The sequence below is a fragment of the Tarenaya hassleriana genome, unplaced genomic scaffold, assembly GCF_000463585.1.
Source record: "Tarenaya hassleriana unplaced genomic scaffold, ASM46358v1 Cleome33, whole genome shotgun sequence".
Classification (NCBI taxonomy): Eukaryota; Viridiplantae; Streptophyta; class Magnoliopsida; order Brassicales; family Cleomaceae; genus Tarenaya; species Tarenaya hassleriana.
This window is the reverse complement of record NW_010966459.1, coordinates 1,209,577-1,225,294: the sequence shown is the minus strand read 5'-3', so window position 1 is coordinate 1,225,294 and position 15,718 is coordinate 1,209,577. Positions and strand designations below refer to the sequence as shown.

General features: G+C 41.8%; 6 protein-coding genes across 10 annotated transcripts in view; 3 read left to right on the top strand and 3 right to left on the bottom strand.

Annotated features, from left to right (window-relative positions):
- Window positions 1–284: 284 nt before the first annotated feature.
- LOC104821495 (cytochrome P450 71A26-like) lies at window positions 285–2,651 on the bottom strand. Its single transcript, XM_010552405.1, has 5 exons — window positions 2,146–2,651; window positions 1,539–1,905; window positions 1,249–1,352; window positions 864–1,151; window positions 285–767 (listed from the first exon to the last, which is right to left on the bottom strand). The coding sequence occupies exons 1-5, from the start codon at window positions 2,545–2,547 to the stop codon at window positions 438–440; spliced, it is 1,491 nt and encodes a 496-aa protein (XP_010550707.1). The 5' UTR covers window positions 2,548–2,651; the 3' UTR covers window positions 285–437.
- A 539-nt stretch (window positions 2,652–3,190) lies between these two features.
- Window positions 3,191–4,873, bottom strand: LOC104821494 (probable inactive purple acid phosphatase 29). The gene is made up of 3 exons (XM_010552404.2): window positions 4,427–4,873; window positions 3,854–4,251; window positions 3,191–3,782 (listed from the first exon to the last, which is right to left on the bottom strand). Exons 1-3 carry the CDS (start codon window positions 4,713–4,715, stop codon window positions 3,303–3,305), a joined length of 1,167 nt encoding a protein of 388 aa, XP_010550706.1. The 5' UTR covers window positions 4,716–4,873; the 3' UTR covers window positions 3,191–3,302.
- A 643-nt stretch (window positions 4,874–5,516) lies between these two features.
- LOC104821493 (probable serine/threonine-protein kinase WNK3) lies at window positions 5,517–8,560 on the top strand. The gene is made up of 8 exons (XM_010552402.1): window positions 5,517–5,772; window positions 5,869–5,906; window positions 6,027–6,254; window positions 6,417–6,640; window positions 6,727–6,884; window positions 6,964–7,150; window positions 7,253–7,384; window positions 7,469–8,560. Exons 1-8 carry the CDS (start codon window positions 5,704–5,706, stop codon window positions 8,047–8,049), a joined length of 1,617 nt encoding a protein of 538 aa, XP_010550704.1. The 5' UTR covers window positions 5,517–5,703; the 3' UTR covers window positions 8,050–8,560.
- A 660-nt stretch (window positions 8,561–9,220) lies between these two features.
- LOC104821491 (pentatricopeptide repeat-containing protein At3g48250, chloroplastic-like) lies at window positions 9,221–12,099 on the top strand. Of its 4 annotated transcripts, none has more exons than XM_010552401.2 (2): window positions 9,221–9,492; window positions 9,601–12,099. In XM_010552401.2, exons 1-2 carry the CDS (start codon window positions 9,409–9,411, stop codon window positions 11,257–11,259), a joined length of 1,743 nt encoding a protein of 580 aa, XP_010550703.1. In that variant the 5' UTR covers window positions 9,221–9,408; the 3' UTR covers window positions 11,260–12,099. The 4 variants fall into 4 exon arrangements, with proteins under 4 accessions (XP_010550703.1, XP_010550702.1, XP_010550701.1 ...); XM_010552400.2 differs by having other exon boundaries at window positions 9,562–12,099; XM_010552399.2 differs by having other exon boundaries at window positions 9,222–11,640; window positions 11,778–12,099.
- Window positions 12,100–12,532: 433 nt separating this feature from the next.
- On the bottom strand, window positions 12,533–15,050 carry LOC104821490. The gene is made up of 3 exons (XM_010552395.2): window positions 14,544–15,050; window positions 13,572–14,356; window positions 12,533–13,426 (listed from the first exon to the last, which is right to left on the bottom strand). Exons 1-2 carry the CDS (start codon window positions 14,932–14,934, stop codon window positions 13,956–13,958), a joined length of 792 nt encoding a protein of 263 aa, XP_010550697.1. The 5' UTR covers window positions 14,935–15,050; the 3' UTR covers window positions 12,533–13,426; window positions 13,572–13,955.
- A 278-nt stretch (window positions 15,051–15,328) lies between these two features.
- The window catches only part of LOC104821489 (DEAD-box ATP-dependent RNA helicase 30), a 4,279-nt gene continuing 3,889 nt past the window's right edge, over window positions 15,329–15,718 (top strand). The window contains exons 1-2 of one of the 2 annotated variants that reach the window (XR_773085.2): window positions 15,329–15,575; window positions 15,679–15,700. Coding sequence is in view for 1 of the 2 variants with exons in the window: in XM_010552394.2 (XP_010550696.1) it covers window positions 15,520–15,575; window positions 15,679–15,700 (78 nt within the window). In the remaining variant the exon portion in view is untranslated. The remainder of the gene's footprint in view (window positions 15,576–15,678; window positions 15,701–15,718) is intronic. The other variant, XM_010552394.2, reaches the window with a different exon arrangement.

Sequence of the window (15,718 nt, the reverse complement as noted above, 5' to 3'; positions counted from 1 at the left end):
TAAGTTAATTGAATATTAGGTTCTTTAATTTTAAGGTGGGGGTTCGAATTCTTTTATCCTCTTCACCTGTGAACCTGTCAGCTATGGATAATCTAAGCTGGTTTATATCTCTTGTGGTTTACAAGCTATTATACGAGAGCGGAATTTATCCAATGCGTATCTGAAGAGCAAAGAGGCGGATTTCTCCGTTATCAACCAAAAAAAAGGGCAAATCTTTAATTGATTTTTGACCGACGAAATTAAGTGGTTGATTTGTAGAGCGTAACCATGTTACTAATCACATGTGATTATAATTAAAACAAGTACGGTCTCTAATTTATGTGGAAAAGAAGAAAAGAAAACATGTCGCAACCAACCCCATGATGAAGGATATAATTTTGTCGCGTTTCACGTTTAGTATTATTTTTTCCATTTATTTTGCTAGACGTCTGGTCTGGTCAAGTGGGATGTGCAAACGCAATGAGAGGGGACAATCGGTGAACCGGAATACCAGTTGATTCGGATACTTCTCCGGTTCGGTCCTCATTTGTTCCCTTTGCTGTTTTCCAATCGAACCGGTGGACTGCGTTTGCCAACGCAAGTTCGTCGATTGCTATCGCAAACGCTATTCCCGGGCATATCCTTCTCCCTGCCCCAAAAGGAACCAACTTGAAATCCTGTCCCCGAAAATCCACATCCGAATCTAAATGCCTTTCCGGCCTAAACACTTCCGCATCCACTCCCCATGTTGCGGTTTCCCGCCCCACCGCCCAAGCATTGATCATCACCTGCTCGATCGCGGACGAATACATCGATTTACAAATGTATAAAAAAAAACTTTAGGTTAAAATCTTTAATTAAAGGGAAATTTAAATGTGAATCACCTGAGTGCCCAATGGAATATCATAACCTTGGAATTTGGCGTGTCGGATGGATTCTCGAGCGGCTAGTAATGGAAGCGGAGGATGCAACCGGAGAGACTCTTTGATCACAGCTTTTAAGTACTTCATCTCGTGAATGCCATCTTCCGACACGTTCTGTTTATGTCTTCCGACCGTACAACAACGTACTTCTTCTTTCAGTCTGTTCATAGATTCTGGATGTCTCATAAGTTCTGTCATTGCCCATTCTAGTAATGTGGACGATGTGTCCGTACCACCCACGAATACATCCTGATTTCATTTTTTTCCAAAAAAAAAAACGGCTAATTTTTTTGTTTACTATTGTAACAATGCTTTAATCTCAAAGATTAGTGAGGTTTACCCTTACCAAGATTATAGCTTTTATGCCGACCATATCGATCTCGAACCCGAGTTTCTTTTCTCTTTGAATCTCGAGCAACACGTCAACGAAGTCGGCCGTATTTCCTTCACGACCAGTGGCGGATGCACGTTAAGGGCAATGGGGCAAAGGCCCCCATTAGTTTAATTAAAAACTGTATTTTTCTATGTAAATTTTTACAAATTTGCAAATAAAATTAGAAATGCCCCCATTTATAATAGAAAAAATTATGTTTGCCCCCTGTTGAATAATTTTCTAAATCCGCCACTGTTCACGACCATCTAAATGATCTTTCACGACTCCTTCGAGGAACTCGTCGAACTCGTTTCCGATCTTTTCTAGCTCGTCATCCAAACCACAGATCCTATCTATCCACCCTAACCACGGAACGTGGTCGCTGACGCAGAATTTGCCCAACATCTTCGTGAATCTCCTCATCAACTCCTCGAAATTTACATCTCCTCCGTACTTTCTGCCCAATGCAACTCGACATATCACATCGTTTGTCAGTGTTGTAAAGATCTCGCTTACGTTCAACGGCGAAGAAGACGACGCAGCTTTCTCGATCTTCTCCGTCATCAGTTTCACCTCTTTTTCCCTCACGTTCCGGAAAGATCGAATCATTTTGTTGCTAACTGTCGACCGCTCTTCACCCCATCCAAAAAAAACTCATTATACATACATACATACATATATATACATATAGCATCGGACGAGGATAAGCCTCAATTTAGTAACTTAATTTACGTGTATCGTATAAGAATAAGTTGAAATAAGAATCTAAACCCTTAACCCTCTGTTATATGAAAACATGAACCCTAGATTGCTATTGTAATTAACGCCGAATTTCTAGTATTTATATATATATTTTTAAAGTAGATATACCTTCATCTGTCTCCAATACTCTCCATAAGGTGCGAGTGCCACATCTCTTCCATCATACAAAAGCTTCTTGAACAACTTCGACCTGGGACGGCTTGCAAACGCGAGATCGTACGTTTTCAAAACGCCTCGAGCCGCGTCTGCGGAGGAGACGACCAAGACGGGGACTTTCCCGAGGTGGAGGAGCATGAGCGGCCCGTATCGGTGGCTGAGGGAGCATAGAGAGCGGTGAGGGTGGCGGCCAAGCTGGAGGAGGTTTCCGATCACCGGAAGCCCCGGCGGTGACGGTGGTGCGTTTGCGTTATTCTTAGCGGTGGAAGAGGAAGTGCGTTTGAAGAGGAGATTAAGGAGGAGAACGGTTACGATGATGATGAGGATCGAGGATACGGCAACTAAGAGTTCCATGTCTTGTGAGTTAAATGTTTTTTTTTGCTTTCTTATGTTAAGAGTTGGGAGATTTTAAGGTTTTCGCGTTCGTGTTTCACATAGCTTTTGTTGGTCGGCTTCTGTCCACCAAAGTTTCCAAGTGTAGAATTTCAACATCTGGTCATTTTCTAGAAACGACGACAAAATGAAATATTCCTAGACCGGACGGAGAAAAATGTTTTTTTATTAAAAAAAATCTACAACGATTCAGAAAGCCGATGATGAACCAAGAAAATATTTTAATTTTCATTTCATGAGGGTCCCGAGGAAAAAAAAATAATATTTTTGGTGCAAAAGACATCTAAAAATAATAATTTCTAATAAAAAAAAGAATAATAAGCCCAAGCGGCAGTTTTTTTTTTAAAAAAAAAAGCTGGAACCAAGAGAAATACACAAAATATTTACAATGACAAATAAAATTCAAATTCAAATAACATGTGTAATATAACTTTAATTGCATTAGTAGATATAATATACATTATCATAAAACATCAAAAGATTAAAAGAAAGGTTAAAACTTAATAGTAAATATACATTCTAAAACAATCCATTTCCATCACTTATCACTCCACATGTTCTTATTATTGCTATAAAATTTTTCGATGCCTCGCATTTTCATCAATATATTAGTGGCAAAACATTCATTATTATTTGTTTAGTGAAAAAAAGGACAATCTCTGATAATGTGTTTTCCACAGCGATCCCTACATTTTCTTTTTGTTGTTCTTGAATCATCAGAGAAGAGGAACACCTGCTGTGTTCATTCCACTCTTACTCCAAAGAAGCTGAGAATCGACAACAGATAGATGCTGATCGTCGAGACGTTTCCACGTTTTGATCCATTGGACATTCCCCCACCTCCCATTTCTTGTTCTTTCCAAGCCGGCAGCCACCACTCTCGCCCTTCTCGCCCACCCGGCCTTCCCATAGGCGTGGTACCCGAAACCCCCTCCGTAGCACAGGTTCACGTCTCCGAGCTTCCCGCAGAAGTCGTTGAGGTGGTCGTGACCCACAAACACCGCCTTCACGTCTCCTCTCGTGACAATCGACGTGAAGAATCCTGAGTTTGTCGAGGCTGAGTAAGTGCCTTCCTGTCTCACCCCCTTACTGGCGCTGGACGTGTTGAAGCGCCGGAACTCGGGTAAGGGAATGTGGAAGAAGGCTAGTCCGGGAGCTGGGCCGGTCTGAGGATTTGGCGTCTCCATGTATTCCCTCTGCAACACGATGATCAATAACCAGAAACATTGATCCAGAGATTAATGTGTTTCGTATCGAAGAGCCATACCTCGAGATGTTTGGAGGTGAGTTCGAACCAGAATTGCTGGGAAGGTTTGATCCAGTCGTAGCCGCCGAAGAACGGTACGTGCGAGTAATCTCCGCTGTCGAGAAAGTAGAGATTGAGCAGAGATTTGTTCTGGAAACTCGACCCATCAGCTCCGCCAACTTGGAGATTGTAATTACCGAACCCGTCAATGTAATGGGAAGCCTCAGGTGGGTTCACTCGGGACAGAGAGTACGGAAGTGTGACTATGTGGTTCATGAGTCCTCGTCGGGTCATGGTGGATTCTTGGTCGTGGTTCCCCAAAATGGCAACCCAAGGGCTCTTAGACGCAATCGCTGGCGCAAACGCAGCGTTCATCGATTTCACAGGGTCCTTAGTGTCAGACCCAAATATATTGTCACCTACAAGTCGACAATAATTTGAATCAGAAATCATACCCAGATTGCAATCATCACCATAGATTAGGGTTTAGGGTGTTCCAGTAGACGAATCGCAATCCCATGGGACATCCACATGAATCGAACAAGTGCCCAGATTCAGAAACAAGATATGCAAAGCTAGGGTTTGCGATTGTACCGGTGAAGACGATGAGATCGGGCTTTTCCACGGCGATGATTCGCGACAAGAACACGGTGGTGTTGAGGTCGGAGCAGCCATGTCTTTCGCTGGGTAAGACGTCAAGACACGGAGTCGTCGCGCCGTTGGCGAAGTGCATATCCGCCACCTGAAGAATCTTGAACTCTCCGTTCCGACCAAACCGAAGTCTCCTGCGATCGGCCGTCGCCGGAGTCCGAGCGAGGCAGAGAGAAATCAGAGAAGCTGAGAAAAGGACGAAGAGGAGCGAGTTTCTCCGAGTGCCCGCCATTGTTGATGGAGAGAAAACGGAAGAGAGCTCAGATTTATGGATCGGATACAAAGATCCTCGATGTGGGGGGCTATGAAGGATGGCATCGGAGGAAGAAGACAAAAGGGAGAAAGATGGTCGTGGACCAACAAGTCTTTACCGACGACTTATTTTACGGGCATGGACTCATTGACTGACTGTGTTTAGATAAAAGATCCCTCGTTATATTCCACGTTCATACTGCATATTCTTACGGCAAATCCAATTTAACATAATTTCAATTATTTCATTATTTTTCTAATCACAACGTTTCAACGTCAATGGACCGTCGAGATATGGAAGGAAGGGAGTCCACCATACACATTTCATATATATCTTCTCGCTCGTAAAGAAAGAGGAAACATCGAGTTCCCTTTAACACGCAATAGCTTTCCATATCCCTTTGAGATCGGACTTGGTCAACGTATAAAAGTATGGTTTCATTGGAGCATCAAACCGGTTTAGTGTCTAAATTGTATAAATACCAAAATAACCCAAAAAGAAAAAAATTTCCACAATTCATCCGTTCTCCATGAAAATTCGGTATAATACTAGAATGAAACACCAGACCAAACCCGACTAAACCGAATTTATAACTTATCACATGGCAATAAATGACGGGAAGGAAAGAAAACCGGATCTAAGGCGCGAAAGAGGCAAACAGCCCATCTGTGCCACGTGGAATTGTCACGTGGATCTTTATGGCAAATTGCATGAATGATCTTTGCCTATTTATATCGTGTGACCTTTCCCCATTCAGAAAATCGAGATTTTCCGAGATTGTTTCTCAGAGGAATTTATAAATCGTATTTATAAAATTATTTCAATGCAAATTCTAACACCCAACCGCAATTAAATCCCGAAGCTGCATTAAAAAGCATTTGCATAACGCTTCGTTTCCACGAAACTCTTCTTCTTCTTCTGCCTCATCGCTTGAAATCCTTCTGTTCGGACATCGACGAATCGAAGCATGCGACAAGACGCGGAAGATTCCGACACCGAGTTCGTGGAGATCGATCCGACCGGTCGCTATGGCCGAGTTTGTTCCCTTCACAAACCCTTTTCTTTCTCCTTCTTAAACGTTTTGTTCATTCACATCTTTCTAAAGCTCGACCTTTTTCTTTTGCATTTTCAGTACAAAGAAGTTCTGGGCAGAGGATCTTTCAAAAAAGTGTATCCTTTTATTTTTGTGCATTTTCGAAATCTTTTGTGCCGGGGACGTGTGGTGTAATATATGAATTACCATAACGCAAGTGGAGAAAATAACAGTGACCCTTGATGAAAGGAATACAGATACAGGGCATTTGACGAGATGGAAGGGATTGAAGTGGCGTGGAACCAAGTCAAAGTGGACGACGTTCTTAGCAGCTCCGAGGATTTGGAGCGTCTGTATTCGGAGGTTCACTTGCTAAAGACTCTTAACCACAAAAGCATAATCAAGTTTTACGCCTCTTGGATCGATTCCGGACACAAAACCATCAACATCATCACCGAGGTTTTCACCTCCGGAACCCTCCGCCAGTGAGCACTTTCCCCCCCTTTTTTAGATTATCTGATTTATGGGCGTAGATCTTCGAACAGCTGCGTGTTTGTTCTCCTGGTGCGATTTGATGAAAACCCTTTTGAGGTATCTGTCTCTTACATATGTATATGTGTATGTATATGTTGATGTTACACACGCAGGTATCGTAAGAAGCATAAGAGGGTTGATCTGAGAGCACTGAAGAAATGGTCGAGACAGATACTGGAGGGTCTTGTTTATCTTCACAGCCATGATCCTCCAGTGATCCATAGAGATCTGAAATGTGATAACATCTTCATTAATGGCAACCAAGGCGAGGTCAAAATTGGAGATCTCGGCTTAGCCGCCATTCTTCGTCAAGCTCGTTCTGCTCACAGCGTCATCGGTCAGTTTTCTTCCATGATCCAAGATGCCTTTTTTTGATATTGTGTTTGGTATGATCTGCCCTTCTAAATTGTGGAAATCGTTTAGGAACTCCCGAGTTTATGGCACCGGAGCTTTATGAAGAGGATTACAATGAACTCGTGGATATCTACGCCTTCGGGATGTGTTTGCTCGAGTTGGTAACCCTTGAGTATCCATATCTCGAATGCTCCAATGCCGCTCAAATATACAAGAAAGTAACATCGGTAAGTGATTTCTTCTTCGATTGTACACAAGAATTATTCGATATACGATTATGCTTGATCTTTGAGAATGCTTTGGCAGGGAATTAAGCCGGCCTCGCTAGCCAATGTGAAGGATATCCGAGTGAGAACATTCATAGAGAAGTGTATTGCTAAGGTCTCGGACCGCCTTTCAGCCGAGCAGCTTCTGGATGATCCTTTTCTCCAATGTCACGAGGGAGATATCGGATGCATAGGCTGTCCGTTGCATCTTAAGGGCCCTCTCAAAGGTTCGATCTTTTTTGTTATAAGAGCAATGAGACTCAAATTTATGTAACTTCTTTATGCTATATATATATGTGTATATATATATCGACCATAAAATGATGCAGAAGCTTGCTGCAATGGAAAGAAGAACATTGGAGATGCATTAATCCAAGATTCGGGTATCGGATTAACGGTAGAAGGCCAGCGTAAGGACGTCAATACGATTTTCCTGAAGCTACGTATCGCCGATTCCGCAGGTTTTTTTCTCAGTTACTCAACTTTTTAGATCTCTATGCGAGCGACAGGACAGTCACGACAACACATTCATATGTTGTTACCAGGTCATGTCCGAAACATTCACTTCCCATTCGACATAGAGGCGGACACTTCTTTCTCGGTCGCTCTCGAAATGGTGGAAGAGTTGGATCTTACGGATGACCAAGATGTCTCGACGATAGCTGAAATGATCGATGCGGAGATACGTTCGCATATCCCGGACTGGATTCCCTCTGGATATAATAACAGCAACCATGAAAACGTTCGTGAGAATTTCGTGATCAACAAGTGCTTGTCATCTCCGGCCACTTTGCGTCTCGAAAGACTGCCATCGGGGAGAAAATTCTGGTCCTCGCCCAAGGCTTCAACGGCGGCCGGGAACTCACTATTCGGGCCACGGCCTGGTTCTAAACTGTCCCGACAGCCCGAAGAAACCGACTTAAGAGATGAAGTAAAGATCGCTGAGATAGCCGAGACGCTCGAGTATTTGTTGATAAATCAGAAACATGAGATGGAAGAGCTAAGGATGAATCAAGAACGTGTAGTTTCGGATTTCTTGAAGGATTTTGCTCCCGAGATCTGTCAAAGGGCTCTGACGACATGCAAGATCAAGATTCCGTACAATGGCGTTACTCCGTTGTGGTGAAAAAGCGCATGCAGAGTTTGGACACAGATTCAAGATCGTATGTTTTAAAGCAGTCCATACACTTAATTTCGATCCCGTAAATGTTCAACAAACTAACAAGCAAATTCTCGATATTATTATATTATTTGTAAAAAAGAGTGACCAATTCAAATCACAAGCACTACATTCAACTATACATATATATATATATATATATATAGATCGGACGAGGAGTACATATTCCCCCTCCAACAGCCGCCAAATTCAACAGCCACATGATCTAACGGGGGCAGAAACAACTTCCATTATCAATACGAAGAAACGAAGAAGAAAAGAGATGTTCCAAGGGAAGAAGATCTGGAAGAAGAAGCATATCTGGTCTGGTCAAATGTCCTTCAATTCAGACAGATGGGAAGTGAAGGGAAGAGAAGATACTCGTATACATGTATGTATGTGTTTATATATAGAGAGACGATTTCCTTTCCTTTTTTTTTTTTCTCTAAAATAGAATTTAGGAGTTAACGATCAATGAAAATGGGTTTTGTATAAAAGGAGTGGTCGGACTGATGGGGAAAAGTTAAAAAGCGAGTGAGGTTTTGTGCTTGGCTTTGAAGGCACTTCACTTCCCCGCAAGTAGCAGCAGGGACCGACCATCGATACGGATCGGGTACCAACAATTTTGGAGATATCCGATCTCATTTTCGTCTCTACGGATTTTATAAAAAAATATCTTATTTTCTATCTCATGAAAAATGGATATCCGTGAATATCTATACTCGTGCAATAATTTTTTTAATAAAATCATACTATTTAATTCAAAAATAGATTTAAAATCTAAAAATTTATATTTTTTGAATATACATATATTTATAATTTTTTTACAGATAGAATATCTTCAAGAACCGTGTAGTTTTTTTAAAAAAAACTATATAAAATATATCCATTATGTATTGTTGCTATATACTACAATCTTATATACGTTTTTTTAAATCTAAAAAATGGGTAGATCCGTCCTACTTGACACGTGTCATTACAATAGAGCATGAATGATAAAGTTATAATATTTCTTTTTTTCTTTTATAAATCTTGAAGACAACCAAATTGTAGAGATTTTTTTTAGTTGTAAATATCGATAATGCAACAATATTGTCTGACATATTAATAAGGAAAAAGAAGTAAATCCAAACACTGTTCAAAGTTCCATTTTTCATAACATTTATATATTAATACATGGATATATGCGCAAACACACACATATACACACACACACGAAAACGACATCTGTCACCAATACGCACCGTTCCAAGATCTGCTTAAACCCCAAACCCCATCCCGTGTTCTTCTTCCTCCTCCAACGCAGAGAACACAGTCGCAGCGGCCATGAACAGATCAAAGGCACTGCTTGCATCTCTCCGACATGTCTACTCGTTCATCTCGACTCGGTCATTTTCAATCCGGAATCAGGTTCCTTGTTTCTCTCCCTCCTTCTCGCGGTTTGATGCTTTTGCATACCCTAATCGATTTCTGTATCAGTACCGCTTCTTTTCTTCGGAACAAAACTCGATTGCTCAGTTGGTACTCGAAAACGATTGGTCCAATGCATTAGAGGGCGAGTTGGGGAAATCGGGCGTGTCCCTGAGTCACGAGACTGCAATCTACGTTCTGAGGAATTTGGGCAAGGACCCAGAAAAAAGTTTTTGCTTTTTCAAATGGGTTATCCGGAAAACAGGGCTTCGTCCGAGTTCTTCGCTATATAGCTTGATGTTGAGGATTTTGGTGCAGCATCGGTCCATGAAGCTGTTCTGGGTTACTCTCAGAGAGATGAAAGAAGGAGGGTTTTATTTGGATGAGGAGACGTATTCCACCATTCAATCTTTTCTTAGGAAGGAGAAATTGACCAGCGATTCTGTGGCTTTGACTCATTTCTTTGATAGAATGCTTAAGGAGAATGCAATGGATGCTGTCGTGAAAAGGGTGTCTGATGTTGTTTCGAGGGCTAAATGGGGTAGTGAGGTTGAGAGAGAATTGCAGGATATGAAACTCGTGTTGTCGGATAATTTCGTGATAAGGGCGTTGAAGGAACTTAGGGATCATCCCTTGAAGGCTTTGGACTTTTTCCATTATGTTGGCCGGTTTTCTAGTTATAGCCACAATACCATTACTTACAACGCAATCTTGAGGGTCTTGGCAAGGCCTAATTCGGTTGGAGAATTTTGGAGTTTTGTTGATGAAATGAAGAATGCAGGGCATGAGATGGATTTGGACACTTACAAAAAAATTTCAAGGCAGTTGCAGAAATCTAGGATGATGGCCGATGCAGTCAGGCTTTACGATTTTATGATGGATGGCCCGTTCAAACCATCTACACAGGATTGCATTCTTCTACTGAGGGCATTATCAGTCGGTCCTGATCCAGATTTGGATTTGGTATTTCGAGTAGCAAGAAAGTATGAATCAACAGGTTATTCTCTTTCAAAGGCTTTTTACGATGGAATACACAGGTCGTTAACAAGCGTAGGGATGTTTGCAGAAGCTGAGGAGATGGTGAATGCTATGAAAAATGCAGGATACGAGCCCGATAACATCACATACAGCCAACTTGTTTTCGGACTGTGTAAAGCGAAAAGATTTTCAGAAGCCTGCAAAGTGCTCGATCATATGGAAGCACAAGGATGTGTTCCTGACATAAAAACCTGGACAATTCTTATCCAAGGCCATTGCACGGCCAACGAAGTGGATAAGGCCTTGATCTGTTTTGAAAAGATGCGAGAGAAGGGTTTTGACATCGATTCGGATCTGTTAGATGTCCTGGTAAACGGTTTTCTTTGCCAAAATATGATTGAGAATGCATACAAGTTCTTTGTAGAGACCGTGAAGACGGGCAATGTAAAGCCGTGGCAGGCCACATACAGGAATCTTATAGAGAATCTGCTAGCAATCAGGAAATATGAAGAAGCATTGGATCTTCTTCGGATGATGAAGAAGCAAAATTACCCTGCTTATGCCAATCCCTTTGATCGATACCTTGCGGAATTCGGGACTGTGGAGGACGCTAAGGAGTTCCTGAAAGCACTAAGCTCGAAGGATTACCCGTCTTTTATTGCATACCTTAACATTTTTGAAGCTTTCTTCCTACAGGGAAGACACTCCGAAGCAAAAGATCTTCTATACACATGCCCCCATCATATCAGAACGCATCCTAAAATCTCCGAGCTCTTCGGGCCTGCATGATGTACTAACCTTCGTTTTGCACAGTTTTTTTTATTCATTTGCAAGATACATACACCACTCTTGACTGCAACTGTCACATCTCCATCTTTATTGCATACTCTTTTCTTGGTGTTCTCCATCATTCAAAAGTTCATCCTTCCCGGGCTTAACGTTTTCTGAAAGTCTCCCTGCCGAAAATCTCAACATCTTCCTCTGCGTCTGTGGGGTGAACTCCCTGGCATCCACATCCATGCTCTGTTCTCCAATCCTGGCATCCACACCGCATAAGGGTGGAAACACTTGTCAGCCCTAGGAGGTGATGTCGTAGGCATCAGATGTAGTTTTGTTCACCTGTTTCTTGGAAATCTGATAATGGTGTATTGCATTGGTGGATTGGAGCAGGTAGATCTTGTTTCTAGGCTTGGTGATGTTGTTGTTGGATTGTTCTGGAGCATGAAAAGAATATCTTTTCCACTTTATCCATGCAAAGGTCATGGCTTTGGTAAAGATTGGTATGTAAACTATGCTTTTTCTTGAAGGTATTCATACTATCTCATTTAGCTGCAACAATAACCCAAAAAAGAGTGAAAGATGATGTGATGAAAATCACACCACGCAGAATGTGAGAAAGATGGAGAGATAGAGGGAGAGAGAATGTTACAGTTTCGGACATGAAGAGACAATGCCGACGTTTTCCCCCCTGTCAATACAGTGGCCACAGTCGCGGAATGGAGGGGATCATTATCGCCATGGAAGAAGCTGGATGTGAAGAAAAGGTAGCAACTTTTTTTTCAATTCTGTCCGTTTTTTTTTGTCTGTCAGAACCATAAAGAAAGCAAAGTTTCAATTTTTATTTATGAATCGAGGTGTCTCTAGTAAATAGTGTGAAGGAGATGATGCAATGGCGCAACTGGGTCCAGTCCAGTAGTTCCGATTGAAGCAATGGAACATTAAAATTGTGAAACAAGGAGGAAAAGATCTCAGGGCACTCTTGATATTGTATTTGGAATCTTGTTTCTGGATTTGCTGTTAGCGTTGAACAACATCAACATATGATGGCATATTCAATTAGGTTCTCTGCTCTTCAGACACCCAGAATGTTGTCTATGTTGGGGAACAAGAGGAGAAGAGAGGTTTGATGATGGTCTTTCAATTAGGGAAGTAGAAGCAGCCATGGATTCTGCATTTCTTCACATGTGAGAGGTAACCCTTTAAGAGACATGGGGGAAGACGAGAGGCTACAACGCTTCTTCTTATCTACTTTGTCCCCTTCATTACCCATCATGATACTAACCTTTCGATCAACCTCCCTAATCCTGTGAGGCTCCTGGTCCAGTAAAGCTTTCTGGGTCCTCATCGTATGTAATTTGTTCCTCAACTGTCTATAACCAGAAAGGACCCACCTACCTCCAGAACCAGAAGAAGACATCTGTCTCAGACAGTGAATGTTGTCTGAGTCAGGACGCTGAAGATTTCGAGCATGAAAACATGGTGTGAAGGCAAAGAAAAAGTCAGATGGTGGCACATTTGGGGAGAACGTGGAATATTCCCGACGTTGAGTATTCTCCACGGATCAATTCTTGGTATAAAGAACGCGTCCATGATGTTGGCTTTAACTTTTGTTTTTATTCGCACAAACCCAAACACAAACAAAAAAAAAAAAAAAGATTATTCCTATTCACTTTCGTAGCTAAAATGCAAATCTCCGGTTGGTCGGTCTGATATTTTTAAATTTTACCATGAAAACATCTTCTAAATTAATTTATATAAAATGATGCCAAATTGTAATGTAGTGTGAAAACAGACAAGTTAGTTGCTCGGACAGCTTTCACTTCTTTAGATGGTCTAAGGTCGGCGTCCCCATTAGAGTATGTCAATGGTCTCTCCCGAAAATTATGAGGGTCGTTTAAGAAAGGCTCATCTGTTTATTTATGCCATTAGATTTAATTATGTATGGCGGACCAACTCATGGAATATTCTTTTTTTAATTATTATGCTAATTCCCCGTTTTCTCAGGTCCATGTATGACCCCTTCCTTCCATGTGCTAAATAATAATAATCATTATAAAAATTTAATTATTTTTTCTCTTGAATTGGAGATTTTTTTTAAAAAAAAATTTAATTCCAAAAGAAGAACCAACTTCTCATGCGAGAGACGTATTCCAAACCTCGTGGCCTTTTCCTAAACCTGAACAGACAAAGAGAAAGGAAGGAACAGAACAGAAATTAGTTATGGGGTAAAAATAAAATAAACATAAACGAATTAAAAAAATAAATGGATTTAGAAAGAAAAAAAGAAATCAAATATGAGAAATACGAATGGAAACGAAAACCTCGGAATCTGGAGAGCGAGACACGTGTGACGAAAACCCGCCACGGAACCACACACGTGTTACGTCTCTGACTCGGCGTCTTTTGGCCTCACGAACAGTGGCCACGTATCCACGTATTACAAAAAGTAGCGTTGTTCGTGCCCACCTGCCTTAACGGCACTCTAACGGCGGTTAACGGACGTTCAAAAAGTTCGTCTTCTCCGTTGACCATCGCCTCCGATGTCCATAATTTGATTACTTTTTCTTAATTTTTTTTCTTCAGATTTTTACAACCGCACACCATGAAATTCGCAAGACCAGAAATTAAACCCGATTCTTAAATTTTCTTATAATTCTTCTTCTTGATCGTCATCGTCTATGGCGGCTTTGGAAATTCTCTCTCCGTCAATACCAGATCCGTCTAGCATTTCTCTGCAGCTGGCAGCTGCAACAGTGAGTTTCCGAAGATATTCTCCGGAATCTGCTCGGAATATCCGCTGGAGGCAAGCAAACACGAGGATTTAGAAACATCCCGTGCGCCGGAGAGGTCGGCGGCGAGGCCACGGCGGAGAACGGCGATTTCGGAGACTGGTTGCCGCTCGGCGGCGGAGATACATGCTTATGTGATCTCGGAAGGGACAAAACCGCTCGGATTTTGCGGCCGGAGACGCGATCGTACTCCTCGATTATGTTGGATAGATCCTCGTCGGATTTGACGGAGATCAGAGTCTCTAGATCCCCGTTTGGTAATTGACACTTCAGGTCAACGGAGTATCCGCAGAATTCCCCCAATTTCACCATCAGCTCTGCTAGACAAGGAACAAAAAAAATGAATCTCGCTCTATTGACCAAAATCAACAGGAAAATCGTAAGGAATAACGAGAATCTGAAATCAAGAGCTCAACTCGGAGAGTTCCAATAAGGGAAACACGGGGGATAGGAAAGAAATCGGACGAAAATGGGAACAAATTTTGGCAAGAGGAAAAAACGAACCTGCGAAGGAGATGGATCGGTCGACGGAGAGGACTCTGGTGAGACCGCCGGCGTAGCGAAGCTTGCCATCGGGAGAACGGGGGAGTATTTTTCCGCCATAACTGCAGAGAAACTTGAGACTGCCGCTGGAATTCTTCGTAGTGCCGGCCACCATTTTTAGGGTTTCCGAAGCTTCTGGTTTAGGCTTTTTACCTATTAGAGGGGGGAGGAGAAGATGGTGGGATCGTATTTCTGGTTTTGGTGTCCTAAACCAAGTATTGAGGGAGCGGTAGCGCATGCTTTTATAAGCCGTAAGTGACGTCATCGCGGGCCCCATGCGTATAGGGAAACGAAATAAATCGGGGATATTTTTGTCAATTCGAATTTTAAGCCCCGAATATTCGAATTTCATTGCATTAGGCAAAAGAAAACGCGTTCGGTTGGTACTTTTTCAAGTAAATTAAAAGCGTCCCGGTAATTAATAAATTTAGATTCTTACCACCCAAAACATATCTTTTTTTTTTTGTTAAAACATCCAAAACATATCTTCCATGTGAATGTATCAAGATACTTAAGTTATTATTAATTTAATTAGTTTTATTTTAATTTTATTGAATGTCATTTACATTCCACAAGCAAAAACTTATAAATGCTCAATTAACTATAAAAATCTAAAAACATTAGGATGAATCTTTCGTGAATGTCATTTACATTCCACAAGCAAAGGAACAATAAATGAGCAAATATAAAATTCAAAAGACATTTGGAAGAATCTATTACTAATGGAATGAAACTTCAGAGCAAACGTTGGTTACGCTGCGTTTTGTCACTATGAAAAGCAAACGCAGTTGTTATCGGGACGCGCGTTTCAAGTAGTCGCGCTCCCACCTGATGTTTTCCTTGGCATCCTCCTTTGCGAGAAGTACACGTTTCACTTCGATCGAAGCTGTCGCAGTAGGTTTCGTGCGGAAGAAACCCTAAGCAGCCAAATCTCACGATGAATCCCCATGATCGTAGATTCGCCGATCCGAACTCGTATCGCAAGCGGTCTGGGTAAGCGAAAGCCATCAACCATTTTCTACTTCATCCTCGTTTGATCTGTCCTATTCATTGTGGTCTCTGCTCGATCTCTGACTTTATCTATCTGCTGTTTCAGCGACTCACTGGGTCCGTCTCTTCTGATCATGGGCTCCGCG

Bases quoted from the DNA above. Each gene is read 5' to 3' on its own strand.
- LOC104821495 (XM_010552405.1), bottom strand. From the start codon at position 2,547: ATGGAACTCTTAGTTGCCGTATCCTCGATCCTCATCATCATCGTAACC. The intron at 1,353-1,538 runs GTCGTGAACAGT...CCGCCACTGGTC, and splicing joins CGTGAAAGATCATTTAGATG to GTGAAGGAAATACGGCCGAC. The intron at 768-863 runs GTGATTCACATT...GCGATCGAGCAG, and splicing joins ATATTCCATTGGGCACTCAG to GTGATGATCAATGCTTGGGC.
- LOC104821494 (XM_010552404.2), bottom strand. From the start codon at position 4,715: ATGGCGGGCACTCGGAGAAACTCGCTCCTCTTCGTCCTTTTCTCAGCT. The intron at 4,252-4,426 runs GTACAATCGCAA...GTCGACTTGTAG, and splicing joins CGATCTCATCGTCTTCACCG to GTGACAATATATTTGGGTCT. The intron at 3,783-3,853 runs GTATGGCTCTTC...ATCGTGTTGCAG, and splicing joins TCACCTCCAAACATCTCGAG to AGGGAATACATGGAGACGCC.
- LOC104821493 (XM_010552402.1), top strand. From the start codon at position 5,704: ATGCGACAAGACGCGGAAGATTCCGACACCGAGTTCGTGGAGATCGAT. The intron at 6,641-6,726 runs GTCAGTTTTCTT...GAAATCGTTTAG, and splicing joins TTCTGCTCACAGCGTCATCG to GAACTCCCGAGTTTATGGCA. The intron at 7,151-7,252 runs GTTCGATCTTTT...AAAATGATGCAG, and splicing joins TCTTAAGGGCCCTCTCAAAG to AAGCTTGCTGCAATGGAAAG.
- LOC104821491 (XM_010552399.2), top strand. From the start codon at position 9,409: ATGAACAGATCAAAGGCACTGCTTGCATCTCTCCGACATGTCTACTCG.
- LOC104821490 (XM_010552395.2), bottom strand. From the start codon at position 14,934: ATGAAATTCGAATATTCGGGGCTTAAAATTCGAATTGACAAAAATATC. The intron at 14,357-14,543 runs GTTCGTTTTTTC...CTTGTCTAGCAG, and splicing joins CCGATCCATCTCCTTCGCAG to AGCTGATGGTGAAATTGGGG.